Raw genomic sequence first — 15,864 nt, 5'->3', positions numbered from 1 at the left:
AAAGGAGCATTCGGATACACTGAACAGGTGAACTGTCAGAAAATCCATAAAGCCTGTAAACCCCGGTGGAGTTGAGGACAGTCCCAACAGGCAGAGCCCGAAACTTGCAAATGTTGCTGTGGCACAGCAAACCTGAACCCATGCTGATGAGAGGGCTCTGTATGTACCCGTAGGTACGTATCCTGAATACTCAGATATACCATAAAATCCCCAGGTTCCAAATGTCGGATGATGGAGCATGAAGGATTCCACCTGAGTCCAGGCACCCTTGGAATCTGATTCAGGGATTTGAGACAGAGTATAGGCAAATGAGGACCAGTCGGTCACTGCCCCAGAAAGAAAGTAGAACAACCAGTCCCTCTCTGAGATAGTGAGGCTGGCCGAAATAGCTCTGCTTACCGCAAAGACTGTATAGCTTTCTTGGAATGTAAGGCCCTGATCGTCTGAAGAAGGGCCCGTGGAACAACGCCTGTGAGGAGGCCGCCTGAGCAATGAGAGGCCGTTGAGAATCAGTACCTCACTCTGGAATTCCCCAGATGTAGACCTGTCCCGTCAGGCTGAAGGTTTATCCTCAGGCGTAGAAGCAGGGTCGTCCGTAAGTCCAGGACTGCTCGGTACTGGATATGGTGGCCCCCGTGGAGGCCGACAGCCTAGGAAAAAACAGTCCTTTAGGCTGACCCTGAGGACAAAAAGACTTAACAGAGTTAGTCCGAATGTAGTGGGAGTAGCTAAAGACAGTATCTTTCCATTAGTGATACTGCCAATGATGCAACAATCTTGTCAAGGTCAGGACAAAACAAAATCTTCCCCATGGAAGGAGTCTGCACCTCTGCTTTCCCATAACGTAGCCATAGGGTATTGCGGCGGATACAGTCGCAGCCGAAACCCTGAAAGTTAGAAGACCAGCATCCCATGTAGGTAATCTCACATATGACCACTGCATATTTTATGTGAGCGGCAAAAGACATTTGAACCCCAGACGTGTTGGAGGGGAAAAACATTACAAAAGCATCACCATGCGATGGCCATGGTAGGACGGGCAACAGGCCCTGAAAACGAGTACATTGATATCAGGCAAAGCTACCACCTACGGATCCGTAAAATCCGTCCAGGCTGGGATGGGAGGCGTATTAATGCCTGTAATCCGATGATGAACATACAAATCCACCCCAGAAGGAGATTCCATTACTTGTGAGGACCCTCAGGGAATGGGAAACAGGAGGCCTTTGTGACTCCTCGTATCTGGCGACAGCCAGACTCCCGCCATGAGATCCAGCCGCTGGGCAGAAACGGGAAATGTATGATACAGGTGCAGGATCGACATTCTCTATATCCAGAATGAACCTGGCTACCAGCCCCAAAGCAGGGATAATAATACTTGAACTCGGCTCCCCCCATGTGAGAGGGAAAGAGCCGAATACACCCTCCAGTTCACGGCAGAGCCCCTGGGAAGTAACCACAGGGCGTATATCACGCCATTTAGTATTTCGTAGAAAACGACATCCACCAGGGTGGCCGTTGTGGTAATCCCTGCAAGGGGAATGACAGACCGATGTGGTATCGGAGGTAATTCATGTACTGTGAAAAACCCCGGCAGGGAGCGATAGTCTGTGACACAGGGGTAAACTGCAAGAAATTGCGAGATACCCCGAGTTGAAAAGGGCAGTATGGTGAAGTAACTCCAAGCGAGTGACGACAATGGGGCCCGCCCGGCGATCCTCAAAGGAGAGGATCCTGAGAAATAAACCGCCCTTTAAGGGGGTCGTGCAAGGGGCCCGACACCAGATGGCGCCGCATACATAAACCTTTCTGAGTTAAAATCCTCCGCACTAAGTCCTGCAGGCTACGACTTGCAGGATAGCAATAATGGGTGCAGTATCGTGTGCAATCTCCTGGTCAGATATATTTGACTATCTTGACGGAAATATTAAGCAGCGCCATACCGGTCCTGACTAACGCTAAGAGTAGCTGCAGGGACCCATTATCAGCGTATGCAACACACAGTTCCATCTAAAATATGGCAACGTGCAGCACGCAACAGTATGTGACAAACCTCACAAATGTTAACAAGTATATATATATGTGAGGTCTCAGAACCACCCCAGGTACACCTGTATTAGGGCAGATAAAGAAAAGGGATAGATATACACTGACAGGTGAGAGAAAAAGCAGACAGTCAGCACTAGCATAAGTCACATACAATGCAGACATATATACTGTACATACATAAGCATGACATATAATATACTGCACAATGTCGCTACATTCAACTGCCCAGATTCAGTGTCTGGGAAGGCTATAGCGCTGTGTACACTCACCCAAAATGGCCAGGTACGCAGGGGGACTGGGCTCACTGTCATCCTAGGAGTTCTGCAGCACCACCGAGAGATAATGGCCACTGGAGACCTCAGAAGAAGCATGGCCCGCGGAGGAAGCAGCTCAGCGACGCCAGACTGTAGCATTGAAAGGCGCGCTGAGCTGAGGGGAGGAGCCGCTAGACAGGGAAGGCTTCCTCCCCTGGCTAGCAATTAACCCCCCGGGATGCCGGCTCCCGCTGCCGCTATAATCCCTGGTGGGCTGTGGACACGCGGGGTATGCCTCCATGGAGGGGGAGCCCGCCGCCACCGCCTCCGGTCTGTCCCCAGAGACCGGAGGCATAAGGCTGCATGTACACGCGGGTCACCGCAAGCGGTGACCACGCGACTTACCTGTCCCCGTCGATCCGGCAGCAGCCCAGGGAGTCCTCCAGAGCCCGGCTAGTACAGACTCTGGGGTCCCGCTGCGATCCCCAGATCTGTACTGGCGTCGCAGCGCCGGCGGGGTGTAGGAGCGGCAGCTTAGACGTCCATTGGACAGTCTGATGCTGCCGCTCTGAAGAGTAGTAAAAAAATAATAAAATAAAACTCTTTAAAATAAATCATAAGCTTAGGGGCTGCTAAGCAGCCCCCCTGCAGCAACGGTAACCCGACTCCGGCTGGGCACCAACTTAAACTGAGGTGCCTCTGGCTGGGGGGAGGGGTTATAGGGAGAGTGGACCCAAGTGCATCCTGGGAGCTAAAAGCTTTAACTGCGTGGTGCCTGGATTTGGTTCCCAACCTATACCCCAAGGTCAACCCTGTGGACCCCCTATGGACCCTGAAGTAGAAAACGCCCTTCCCCCACACACCTGCCGGGCCGTAGGAGAAGGAAAGGGATAGTTATAAGCTGACAGTAAGGAGAATAAGTCACAGACAGGCAGCACTAGCAATAGTCACATACAATGCAGAAAAGTTAGTACTCACTGCACCTTCCGCTACAATCAACCGCCCAGATTCAGTGTCTGGGAGGGCTATAGCGCTGTGTACACTGTCCTTTAGCAGGGGAGAGGTACACAGGGGGACCGGTCCACTTGATACCGCCTGGGAGTCTGCGATGCCTGCCAGTAAAGATGGCCGCCGGAGACCTCAGAGGAGGAGTGGCCGAGAGATAAGAGCAGCTCAGCGACGCCAGACTGCTAGTTGAAAGGCGCGCTGAGCTGAGGGGAGGAGCCGCTAGACAGGGAAGGCTGCCTCCCCTGGATAGCAATTAACCCCCGGGTTGCCGGTCCCGCTACCAGCCTGTTACCCTGGTGGTCTAGCGGACACGCGGGGTATTCCTCTATAGAGGGGGAGCCCGCCGCGGCCGCTAGCGCCTCCGGTCTGTCCCCAGAGACCGGAGGCTTCTGACTGCATATAAAGTATCCGCGGGCCACCGCACACGCGACCCGCGACTTACCTGATCCCCGTCGCGTCCGGCAGCAGTCAAGGGAGTCCCCAGAGCCCGGCTAGTACAGGCTCTGGGGTCCCGCCGCGATCCCCAGAGCTGTATTGGCGTCGCGGCGCCAGTGGGGAGAAGGAGCGGCAGCGTGGACGTCCTAAAGGACAGTCTGATGCTGCCGCTCTAAAAGTGTAAAAAAAAGTAGAAAAAAATAAAACATTTCTCTTTTAAAATAAAGCTATGGGGCTGCTCCTGCAGCCCCACTGCGACAGGGTGACCCGACTCCGGCCGGGCACCAACTAAAACTGAGGTGCCTGTGGTCGGGGGCGGGGTATAGAGGAGGACGGACCCAAGTGCATCCTGGGAGCAGCAAAGCTTTAACTGCGTGGTGCCCGTGGATCCAGATCCAGCTATACCCCCAAGGTCAACCCTGTGGACCCCCTATGGACCCTGAAGTAGAAATCACACGTTACATCTATATATCCCTGACACTGCACTGCCGTATATCACACGCTACATCTATACATCCCTGACACTGCACTGCTGTATATCACACGATACATCTATATATCCCTGACACTGCACTGCCGTATATCACACGTTACATCTATATATCCCTGACACTGCACTGCCGTATATCACAGGTTACATCTATATATCCCTGACACTGCACTGCCGTATATCACACGTTACATCTATATATCCCTGACACTGCACTGCCGTATATCACAGGTTACATCTATATATCCCTGACACTGCACTGCCGTATATCACACGTTACATCTATATATCCCTGACACTGCACTGCCTTATATCACACGTTACATCTATATATCCCTGACACTGCACTGCTGTATATCACACGTTACATCTATATATCCCTGACACTGCACTGCTGTATATCACACGTTACATCTATATATCCCTGACACTGCTGTATATCACACGTTACATCTATATATCCCTGACACTGCACTGCCGTATATCACAGGTTACATCTATATATCCCTGACACTGCACTGCCGTATATCACACGTTACATCTATATATCCCTGACACTGCACTGCCTTATATCACACGTTACATCTATATATCCCTGACACTGCACTGCCGTATATCACACGTTACATCTATATATCCCTGACACTGCTGTATATCACACGTTACATCTATATATCCCTGACACTGCACTGCTGTATATCACACGTTCCATCTACATATCCCTGACACTGCACTGCTGTATATCACACGTTACAACTATATCCCTGACACTGCACTGCCGTATATCACACGTTACATCTATATATATCCCTGACACTGCACTGCCGTATATCATACGTTACATCTATATATCCCTGACACTGCACTGCCGTATATCACACGTTACATCTATATATCCCTGACACTGCACTGCTGTATATCACACGTTACATCTATATATATCCCTGACACTGCTGTATATCACACGTTACACCTATATATCCCTGACACTGCACGTATATCACACGTTACATCTATATATCCCTGACACTGCACTGCTGTATATCACACGTTACATCTATATATATCCCTGACACTGCTGTATATCACACGTTACACCTATATATCCCTGACACTGCACGTATATCACACGTTACACCCAACACTGTAATTTTATATATCACACGTCAGGTTGTTGCTTTAGAACTTCACTTCTATTTATTATATACAATATTCATGATTTTATTTATGGAATCGCCCCGTAGTCCCTCCATATTCACTATCTGATACTACACTATTATGTCAGACCCAACGGAACGGCAATAAATGAAGTTTATATCTGGGCGGGGGTCATTGATTCCAGGTGGGTGGAACACTTACCTGTCAGATCTCCATTCAGATTCACTATGAGGGGGCTGTTTTTCCAGTCAAATGTGGCCAAGAGACTGAGGAAGCGGAGGAAGCCCACCTGAGGGGAACTGGGGAGAGAGGGGAGATTACGGGTCAGCAAGGAGAATAACTGTGGTCATGTGACGGGCGCCCGCATTACCACGCCTTGTACTAGTGCAGACCTGGAAATGTGCTATACAATGTATACAGATAGCCAGCTGCCAATACCCCCCCCCACACGCTGCTTATAGCATCCATCTCGCGCTAGATTCTTTGCACAAATACTATTAGACTCAATGTTCAGGGGTGAGCTGAGTAATTCTGCTGCGTGTGGTGGCAACTAAAATCCTGCTCCTCTCACCCCTTACACCAGACACCAGGAACATTTCTGTATTCTAAAGTGGCATTAAGTTTTATTAGTTCTATTAATTTTGCACACCCAAACCTGCTGCCTGCAATTAAAGTAGCCAATCAGAAAGCCGCTTTCAAATGGTCTACATACTCTATAGTGATAAAAGGGAGACCGTTACGATAATGGACACACAGGGATAAAACAAGACGGTGGGCTTTTCTTTTTTATTTCTACAAAATTCGAAAAAAGGAAAGCAGCCATCTGACTGGCAACTACGTGTAACAGCACCTTTCTTACTTTGCGACAATTGTCATTACATTCCCCCGTAAACGTACAGCGCAGCTGGAGAGAATGGTTTGGGTGGAGCGGTGTCCGGTACCTTGGTGCGGTGAACGGTGTCGGATGCAGGAAGAGATGAGCCACCAGGAGATCCACACACTCCTCCGAGATACAGTCTCCGAGGAGCTGAGCGCTGATCCATCGCTTGGCGAGGCGCGAGGTGCTCCCAAACGCCGGCAGCTGCTGTTGGAGACTGGGCGGAGAAGCGCAGAGATTAGAACCACGATTAGAACCCACTGTTGGCAAGTACACTGCATGCAGACAGAATTACGGGCCCTAATATATGATACCGGGTCTCAGAATTGTGCCTTAATATTTTATATACTGTATAGAAATATTAGTCATAAATCAAAAAGCCTGCGCAGGGTAAGGGTCTGCTGGGTACTGAGGCCTACCCGTGCAGCGTGCTCGTCAGGGCGGGCAGGTGGACAGTCTCCAGTTGGAGCTGGAGAGATTCCTCTGTCTCTTGCGACTTCCGCATCCCCTCGGGAGTGACGTGCTCCATTGCCAACTGCATCTCTCTGTGATAGGCAACTTGAAGGCGGAAAACGTAGCCGTCCTAATGACGAGAGAGAGAGAAACCATATTAGTAACACGTGGGTCATACAGATGTTTGGGGGAGCCCATCCTCGGGGGGCATGCATTCAACACGTCAGAGCAGGAACATGGAATAAATTGCGGCAGGAGGATGGACTACATCACTCATAACAGCAGGTGGCGCCACAATTGTCGCAAATCAAAGCGCTTGACAGGGTAATTATAGAGATATCGAAATGACAGGGTAAGGGGTAAATTTACTAAAGTGAGAGGTTTTAGAAGTGGAGATGTTGCCCATAGCAACCAATCAGATTCTACTTAACATTTAACTAGCACCTTCTAGAAGATAATAGCTAGAATCTGATTGGTTGCTTTGGGCAACATCTCTTCTAAAACTCACTTCTAAACACTCTCACTTTAGTAAATTTACCCCTAAGAATACAGTTGCCCAGCATCTGTGAGCTACATGCAGAAGCAGCCAGTATTTACCCTCTCCTGCACATACAACACACATATTTGCCCCAATCCTGTTTAGCAGCATAGTTTGCCCAGGTGCAGAGTTACTCGCTCTTTTTTTTGCTTTACCCCGACCTCAGAACCAGGCCCAGAGTAGGCTGTCAGGGGACGAATACTGGGGTAGGGGTTCCCTCACCTTATAAACGTCGGTGTAAGTGGCGGCGGCTTTGCACGGTAACTCATACTGGTCTCTAAACAGCTCCGCCAGCTTGATCTGGAACGCAGCCTTCACGCGCTTAATGGCATCTTTATCCTGCGGCCACTTCCCGCTCCCTTCGATGTGACAGATCACTGCAGATAAAAAGGACGCAACAACAATAGGCTTCATCAATAGAGGTCAGTCAGTAATTGCAGTGAATCACGGTAGGGGGCGCTGTGACACCACAGATCTCTACTCACTTCGGCTCAACGGTTCTGGGTAACATTGTACTCTCTGGGGTAACACATAATTACGGGGCAAAATGGCAGCAGTGCTTATTGGGAAACCACTGGTTGCCCCACGCCCCGCCCTGCCCAAAGGATGTTTTTTCTTTTCCTGCCAAACTAAATGCCTATCCGTGCATGGCCTATGAGAAAGACAAACGTGGTGGAATTACCTTTCATAGAGGGGGTGTAGACCGGGCTGGGCTTATCCAACAAGGGGGCGAGACACTTATCAGGCAGCGTCTCAAAGAAGCTCCACTCCGGCTTTACCGGGACGGGAGGGAACACCTAGGAAGCAAGTCATGAGATAACCTATAAACTGCACTTATTCCATGGTGATATATTCTGCCACCAGAACAGCCAGGCGGCACACACCGACAAGGCGCCAGCAGTACTTACGTCTGTGTAGCGGAGCGACGGGTGAGTACCCTGTACAGAGGTGACACTCAGGGGCAAATTCTCCAGGGCCCAAAGCTTCCTGCTCAGATCATCGTAGGACTGAATGACACGGACCATCTGCTCCTCCCCTGTACCGGCCTGTATGAAGCAGGACAATTAGCCAGGAGACCTGCATGAGCTTTCATTATAGATGGAAAGACACGGCCTATAGGTCTAGCTTTTAGGGAGAACAGGAATTGCGCAAATAATAATAATAAAAAAAAATAAAAAAAACGGTAATTGCAATTTAGAAGGATTCCATTACCTGTTTCCCCTTGGACAAGACGCAGTCCAGAAGGTTACCGGTATAGCTGACGGCAGACTCCGGTACGTCGGCATGCCTAAGAAAACACAAACATTTTGTACGTTCGCATCAGTTGTATCCTATACACAGATCAGATTAGTTGTAAATCGCTTAAGGCAACACCACTCACAGCTGCAGAAGGTGCTTTACGACTAGTTCCGGAATCCGGCGTTTCTCCTGCACGGTGTCTGCCGGCCACACCACCGCCTCACATATAGACGCATCCTGAAAGCGCCTCAGCTCGGACTTCTTACCCCAGAACCTTCGGAAGTCGGCAGCCTAAAAATACACAAGAGACTCAGAAGGTTCTGTAGCTGAAGATACCGCCGTTCCTAGGTGAGTATGAACACAATAACGCCATATCTGGAAGCATGACAATACCGGAGCTACACTCAGACCGTGTGGTGTATCACAGGGTCACGGGTATCTGTGTGGAGGTCAATTCGCCATTTCCGGGCTGCAAAATTAGCGTATTAATGTCTTTGTTATTTGCGTTTAACAAAACAGTATTAGCATCTCGAGAATAAATCATCGTTTTGATAGTAAATACTCTCTTAATCAGGGCATGGGTACCCCAAATACATCCTCTTTAGATGTTCCTAAGGCTCCTCTTTTCTTCTTTTGAAGCTGTAATTTGGGTTTTACCAATTCTTTCCGTCATTGTAAATTAGCCCACTAATATACTGATGTCCAACACTCGGTCAGTTGTTCTTTAAATGTAACTCTACAAGTTACAATCTGAACCGTATGATATAACAAGAGGAAGATGCACTGATTGGCAAACATCAGATCCCGGAGCCCTCACCTCTGGGCTGTCCGCCGCTGGCCCTTTCTCCAGGGTGCTGGTGTAAAACCCAGCAGTGAGCAGGAGGCCCACAGACAGGGGGCCAACGTCATGGTGCTTTGCCGGGCACTCTTCTATCCCCCACTGAAAAGACAGAGAAAGAATTATCTTATCAGAGAAAACTGCTACAAAGGCTTCTGTGTTCTCCGGCCATTTCCCAGCTCTTTGTTTAAGGGGGGGCGGGGGGACAGTGTTGTTAGGGGCAAGACCTGAGCGAGGTTACCTCCGGCCTCTGTGGCAATGTGTGCGACAGGAGGACGAGCCGCTGGTCCAGGCCTCTCTGGAGAACGGACAAGATGAAGGGCAGGGAGACCGACACATAATCTCCGCCCCGGTCCATCAGCTCGTTCTGCAGCTTCATCTTCCGGCAGGCACCTTGCAGCTTGGTGATGGGTGTTATGCTGCCATGAGAAAAACAGGGACCAGTCAGGGGGCGGAGGAGCTGCGCGCAAATGGCAGAACATGGATTGTGTGCTGGACCACCCACAGGAAATGGATGACAAATACTATGGTCAGGGTCCCTTATACATTTGAAAAAAACATCACTGTGTACGGATTAGCACATATCGCGCTCTTGTTGCTTAGCGGAACTGGACTAAGGGGAAAAGGGCGGCATGGCATGTATCACAGGGCTCCATCATGAAATAGTACATGGAATCCACGGCACACTTACAATGGTCGCCCCCATACATGGTATAATGGTCGCCCCACACCTGGGCCACAATGATTTTACTCATTCTGGTTTGATCCCCTTGGTAGCTTTTTTGATAGGGATGTGCAGGCTCAGAAAGGTTCGAATCTCCACGCCGAGTTCGGATTTTTCCCTCCAAAAATCGGGTCTCAGAAAGAGGCAAAACGTCATCTTTCATGGACAAACATCATCAATCCTGGACAAAAGACCATGGAAGATGATGTTTGTCCATGAAAGATGACGTGTTGCCTCTTTCTGAGACCCGATTTTTGGAGGAAAATATCCGAACTCGGCGTGGAGATTCGAACCTATCCGAGCCTGCACACCCCTACTTTTTGATTTAGAGTATTTTTGCCCTGGGCTTACTATCCTATCCTAGCAGAAAGCTTCCCTCCCCTCTTCCTCCCCTCCCCTCCTCCTCCTCCTCCTTCCCTCCCCTCCCCCTTCCCTCCCCTCCTCCTCCTTCCCCTCCTCCTTCCCTCCCCCCTCTTCCTTCCCTCCCCTCTTCCTTCCCACCCCTCTTCCTTCCCTCCCCTCTTCCTTCCCTCTTCCTCCCCTCCCCTCCCTCCTCATTCCCTCCCCTCTTCCTTCCCTCTCCTCTTCCTCCCCCCCTCCCCTCTCCTCTTCCTCCTCTCTTTCTCCCCTCTCCTCTTCCGCCTCTCTTTCTCCCCTCTCCTCTTCCTCCCCTCCCTCTCCCTCCCCTCCCTCTCCCCTCTTTCTTCCCTCTCCTCTTCCTTCCCTCACCTCTTCCTCCCCTCCCCTCCTCCTTCCCTCCCCTCTTCCTTCCCTCTTTCTCCCCTCCTCCTTCCCTCTTTCTCCCCTCCCCTCTTCCTCCCATCCTCCTTGCCTCTCCTCTTTCTCCCCTCCTCCTTCTCCCCTCCCCTCTTCCTTCCCTCCCCTCTTCCTCCCCTCCTCCTTCCCTCTCCTTTCTCCCCTCCCCTCTTCCTTCCCTCCCCTCTTTCTCCCCCCTCCCCTCTTTCTCCTCCTTCCTCCTCCCCTCTTCCTTCCCCTCTCCCCTTCCTTCCCCTCTCCCCTTCCTTCCCTCTCCTCTTCCTCCCCTCTCCTCTTCCTTCCCCTCCTCCTTCCCACCCCTCTTCCTTCCCTCCCCCTCCCCTCCTCATTGCCTCCCCTCTTCCTTCCTTCTCTCCTCTTCCTCCTCCCCTCCCCTCTCCTCTTCCTTCCCTCCCCCTCCCTTCTCTCTTTCTCCTCTTCCTTCCCTCCCCTCTTTCTCCCCTCCCCTCTCCTCCTCCCCTCCCCCCTTCCTTCCCCTCTTCCTCCCCTCCTCCTTCCCTCCCATCCCCTCTACTCTTCCCCTCCTTCCTCTCCTTTCTCCCCTCCCCTCCCCTCTTCCTTCCCTCCCCTCTTCCTCCCCTCCCCATCTTCCTTCCCTCTCCTCTTCCTTCCCTCCCCTCTTCCTTCCCTCTTCCTCCCCTCCCCCTTCCCTCTCCTCTTTCTCCTCCCTCCCCTCCTCCTTCCCTCTCCTCCCCTCTTCCTCCCCACCCCTCCTCCTCCCCCTCCCCTCCCTCTTCCCTCTCCTCTTCCTTCCCTCTTCCTCCCCTCTCCTCTTCCTCTCCTCCTCCTTCCTCTCCTCTTTCTCCCCTCCCCTCTTCCTTCCCTCCCCTCTTCCTTCACTCTCCTCTTCCTCCCCTCCCCTCTTCCTTCCCTCTCCTCTTTCTCCTCCCTCTCCTCCCTCCCCTCTCCTCTTCCTCCCAACCCCTCTTCCTCCCCTCCCTCCCCTCTTTCTTCCCTCTCCTCTTCCTTCCCTTCCCTCTTCCTCCCCTCCCTCTCCCCTCCCCTCTTCCTTCCCTCCCCTCTTCCTTCCCTCTCCTCTTCCTCCCCTCCCCTCCTCCTTACCTCTCCTCTTCCTCCCAACCCCTCCTCCTCCCCTCTCCTCTTCCTCCCCCTTCCCTCCCCTCTTTCTTACCCTTCCCTCCCCTCCCCTCTTTCTTCCCTCTCCTCTTCCTTCCCTTCCCTCTTCCTCCCCTCCTCCTTCCTTCCCTCCCCTCTTCCTTCCTTCCCTCCCCTCCCCCGTCCCTTCCCTCTTCCTCCCCTTCCCTCTTCCTTCCCTCCCCTCCTTCCCTCTTCCTCCCCTCCCCTCTTCCTTTGCTGGACTTTCTATACCTCCCCATAACTATTTACATGAAATATGACAAACCAGATTAGGTCAAACTGATATTGTATATATGTCTCAGTGTGTCTTTCATTATTCACTATTGCTCTGTATTGTATAATGTCCTACACAGCAGCTATTGTGCACAGACAAGTTACATTAGTACGTCAGCTCTTACGAGCAGGGCCCTCCACACTCTTGTTCTTTCCTCGCACTATCCAGGTCACCAGTGCTCTGCTCCCTCGTCTCCTCATCTCCTATATATATTGGGTACAGGATCAATGAGCACGGATTCACCGCGCCCCTGCTTACGCCTAACTATCTTCAGCGCTACCCCTCCCCGTTATCTGTCCTACGCTGTCTGTGGTGTGATATTAATGTTTGGCACTTATGGTATGGTCTGCCATTGGGGGTTTTATCTTCTGATGCCCTGTCACTATTTTATAGGTTTGCTCTGTATGGCACTGCGTACACTTTGTGACACCTTTATAAATAAAATTGAATATAATTATAATAATACATTTGCTGCATTACTTAGCATTAGAGCTTTGCTCTCCCCGTCTGAAACTATAAGCAGCAGCCTATAAACAGGCGATATTAGAAAGTGCATCGTCATGACAATATACGACAGGGTCCTGTAATCAATATAATGAGCGAAATGCACCAATCACGCCTGATGTGTGGCAGACGAGCAGAATAACGGAGGGGGGCCTTGAATGAAGACAGCGCTTCAAGGACTCCAGTGCGCCCGTGACCATAACGCCAGGGCGCATTATTCAGCGCATATTACTAACAATGATAATTATACAAAAAACAAGCATTCAGGAATAAATGGATGTATGTGATAACAGTCATTTCAATGCACCATTCAACCCTTGGTGACTGCACGCTTTAAAGAGTACATTGGTGCAATACAACGTAAGGTCCTACTACCCCAATCGGCTGAACCTTAAGGGGGCGTGTGTTCAGCAATCATCTGACATGAATAACACAGAGACTGGCCCAGAGTTGTGGGAGCTGGGGCATCGGGCAGCCGGCAGGTTACAGGGGGGGAGGACATCACCATTATACCAGGCAGGGGGAGTCTGGTATAATGCCTATAAGGCAAGATACTCACTGTAAGACGTGGTCAAAGGTCCTCACAAAGGGTTTGGAGACCATGAGGAGAAGGAGGAACCCATTGGAGCTGGCGTCATCTAGGACCTTTAGAGACTCTTTTGCTTCAAATTGAACCTACAAAGTATAATGGTAACAATGAGCGTTTGAACCATATATCTGCCAAGTTATTCCAATTGCTCAGCCCAAAAGCCGAAAACCTGGGCGTTCCGGCAGCTGTGAGGACTGCAATTCCCAGCACTGACTGCAAAAGATGCCGGAATATGTAGTTCTACAGTCGTGGGATTGTCAGCGTGGACACTAATGCGCCCCAGCTGTGCTCGGTGCTTAGCTAATGCAGCTTTGCCTTCACTTCCATTGAACCCTGTGAAGAAGGCACCTAGAGTGAGCGTTGGACAGACCATGAAGGTGACACAACATGGCGTCCCGCGTCCACCCAGCCTTCATTCGCGGGGCTTTATTGACAGTTGGACGCAAACGTAATCGCAAAGATGTCAAGTCAGGACCACACACGTTCACACCGCGCCCTTTACTGTGACTACCAGTTCCTTGCCACGCTTACCCTTGCCACGCTTACACACACTCCAACCCACGCCGTGGCCTCCGCGCTCACCTGTCTGTATTTGGCAGCCGTCATGTCCCCGCAGAGATTGACTACGCCCAGCGGATCAATGAAAACGACTTCAAAAGCCTGATGGAAATCAGCAACTGTGGGCTGGGAAACAGTAAGAGGATGGTAAGAACCACAATAGAGCTATGGGGGGCGGGTGGGGGGTGAACAAAACGGATTGATTATGATTAAAAAGTTTAAGTGAAACTTAAATTGTATTGGAAAGTAAAAGTTATGATCAGTTTCAGATTTTGACCCTCCTATGTGGGATTATATTTCTTTATTGCTGTGTAGTTGCTTCTCTTCGACTGAAGGGGTCACTGTTGCTATAGCTGTGTATCCATGTTAAGCTGCATACACACGTAAAGATTTTCTGTCCAACCATCCAACTAGTTGATTGGTTGGAATGAAAATACTGATAAGGGCGCTCATGGTGGCTGTGCGCCAGCGTCCATGAAACTACATCCTCCATAATGCATTGCGGTCACAGCCAAACACAGGCACCTCTGACTTACAGGCAGAGAAACTAAAAGTGACACTAACATTACCACATATAGCGGGACACAGTCAGTTTCCCGGCGGCCGCAGTGCTGGCGATGATATTACCGGCACCTATCACAATCCCGGCGCCGACATCCCGACCTCCGGGATACCGAAGATAAGTAGTGGGGTGTGGAGGAGTGTTAGGATGCGGGATTAGGCACTAGGGAGAGGGTTAGGCTTAGGGTGCAGAGAGAGGGAGGCTAGGTTCAGGCACCAGTGGGGGTCCACGGCACCTTACACAGTACATAAACAGAATCTGTATGACCAAACCAAGACAAGTGACTTACAGTACAGAACACTGCAGGACATGGACAAGGTATATACACATTGCTGCATCAGCTGTCATAGGACCCAAGTACGCAGCAGGGGGAGGCAGAACCCAAAGGTGAGGTGCGGTTGTTGGAAGAAGGATATGATAGTATAATTGCGGGAAGGAATAGAGGGAAGAGGGCCGTGCTCGCGAGAGCGTACAAACTAAAGGAGAGTGGGAGACAGGCAGGGGTGACACAGAGCGGTGGGTTAGGTTGAGAGCTTACAATATGGGGGGAGGGGAGGGGCAGACAGACAGACGGGTTCCACGGATGGGGGAATACCGTGAGCAGGGGGCATGGAGCAGCGGGTTAGGATGAGAGATGGTAGGCTTTAATAGAGAAGCGGATCGTAAGAGCACACTTGAAATTTTGTGAAGAGGAGGAGAGTCTGATAGGGAGAGGGAGAGAGTTCCAGAGGTAGGGAGCAGCATGGGGCAAGGTCTTGGAGGCAGGAGAGGGAGGAGGTGATCAGCTGGGAGGAGAGGAGAGGGGCATTTGTGGAGGGATGAGGGCAGGTGGGAGTGTGTAGGGAGATAAGGTCAGTGATGTACATAGGAGAGGATTGGAAGTATCTGGGAAGTACATGAAGATCTGCCCACAGCCAGCCTCCCGGACAACCCGCACTTACCAAAGACGTGTCTGTGGATTGTAACATTGTAATTCCATTCACGGTCAGATCTGTGTTCGCTGCAGGATAACAATACATGTTGATTCAAAATGATTAGTTCTGCAACACTGATGTATGAAACTAGCAACGGTCACACAGCAGGGCCCTATAGCGGCGGTCACACAGCAGGGCCCTACAGCTGAGGTCACACAGCAGGGCCCTATAGCAGTGGTCACTCTGCAGGGCCCTATAGCGGCGGTCACTCTGCAGGGCCCTATAGCGGCAGTCACACAGCAGGGCCCTATAGCGGCGGTCACACAGCAGGGCCCTATAGCTGCGGTCACACAGCAGGGCCCTAATGCTGCAGTTACAGAGCAGGGCACTATAGCTGCGGTCACACAGCAGGGCCCTATAGCTGCGGTCACATAGCAGGGCACTATAACTGCGGTTACATAGCAGGGCACTATAGCTGCGGTCACATAGCAGGGCACTATAGCTGCGGTGACATAGCAGGGCACT

The 15,864-nt window shown here is 51.1% G+C and overlaps 1 protein-coding gene across 2 annotated transcripts in view; it reads right to left on the bottom strand.

The window, feature by feature from the left end:
• The window catches only part of NOL6 (nucleolar protein 6), a 106,121-nt gene that overhangs the window by 53,330 nt on the left and 36,927 nt on the right, over nucleotides 1-15,864 (bottom strand). For both annotated transcript variants that reach the window (XM_088442407.1, XM_088442408.1), the window contains exons 9-21: nucleotides 15,367-15,425; nucleotides 13,888-13,989; nucleotides 13,276-13,391; nucleotides 9,581-9,758; nucleotides 9,319-9,441; nucleotides 8,644-8,792; nucleotides 8,475-8,550; nucleotides 8,171-8,308; nucleotides 7,945-8,059; nucleotides 7,485-7,639; nucleotides 6,691-6,854; nucleotides 6,336-6,488; nucleotides 5,596-5,693 (exon numbers count right to left, since the gene is read on the bottom strand). In XM_088442407.1, coding sequence (XP_088298533.1) covers nucleotides 5,596-5,693; nucleotides 6,336-6,488; nucleotides 6,691-6,854; nucleotides 7,485-7,639; nucleotides 7,945-8,059; nucleotides 8,171-8,308; nucleotides 8,475-8,550; nucleotides 8,644-8,792; nucleotides 9,319-9,441; nucleotides 9,581-9,758; nucleotides 13,276-13,391; nucleotides 13,888-13,989; nucleotides 15,367-15,425 — 1,626 coding nt within the window. The remainder of the gene's footprint in view (nucleotides 1-5,595; nucleotides 5,694-6,335; nucleotides 6,489-6,690; nucleotides 6,855-7,484; nucleotides 7,640-7,944; nucleotides 8,060-8,170; nucleotides 8,309-8,474; nucleotides 8,551-8,643; nucleotides 8,793-9,318; nucleotides 9,442-9,580; nucleotides 9,759-13,275; nucleotides 13,392-13,887; nucleotides 13,990-15,366; nucleotides 15,426-15,864) is intronic.

The sequence above is a fragment of the Taudactylus pleione genome, unplaced genomic scaffold, assembly GCF_031769625.1.
Source record: "Taudactylus pleione unplaced genomic scaffold, aTauple2 ptg000311l, whole genome shotgun sequence".
Taxonomy (NCBI): Eukaryota; Metazoa; Chordata; class Amphibia; order Anura; family Myobatrachidae; genus Taudactylus; species Taudactylus pleione.
Note: the sequence above shows the minus strand (reverse complement) of the source record. Positions and strands in the feature narration are given on the sequence as shown.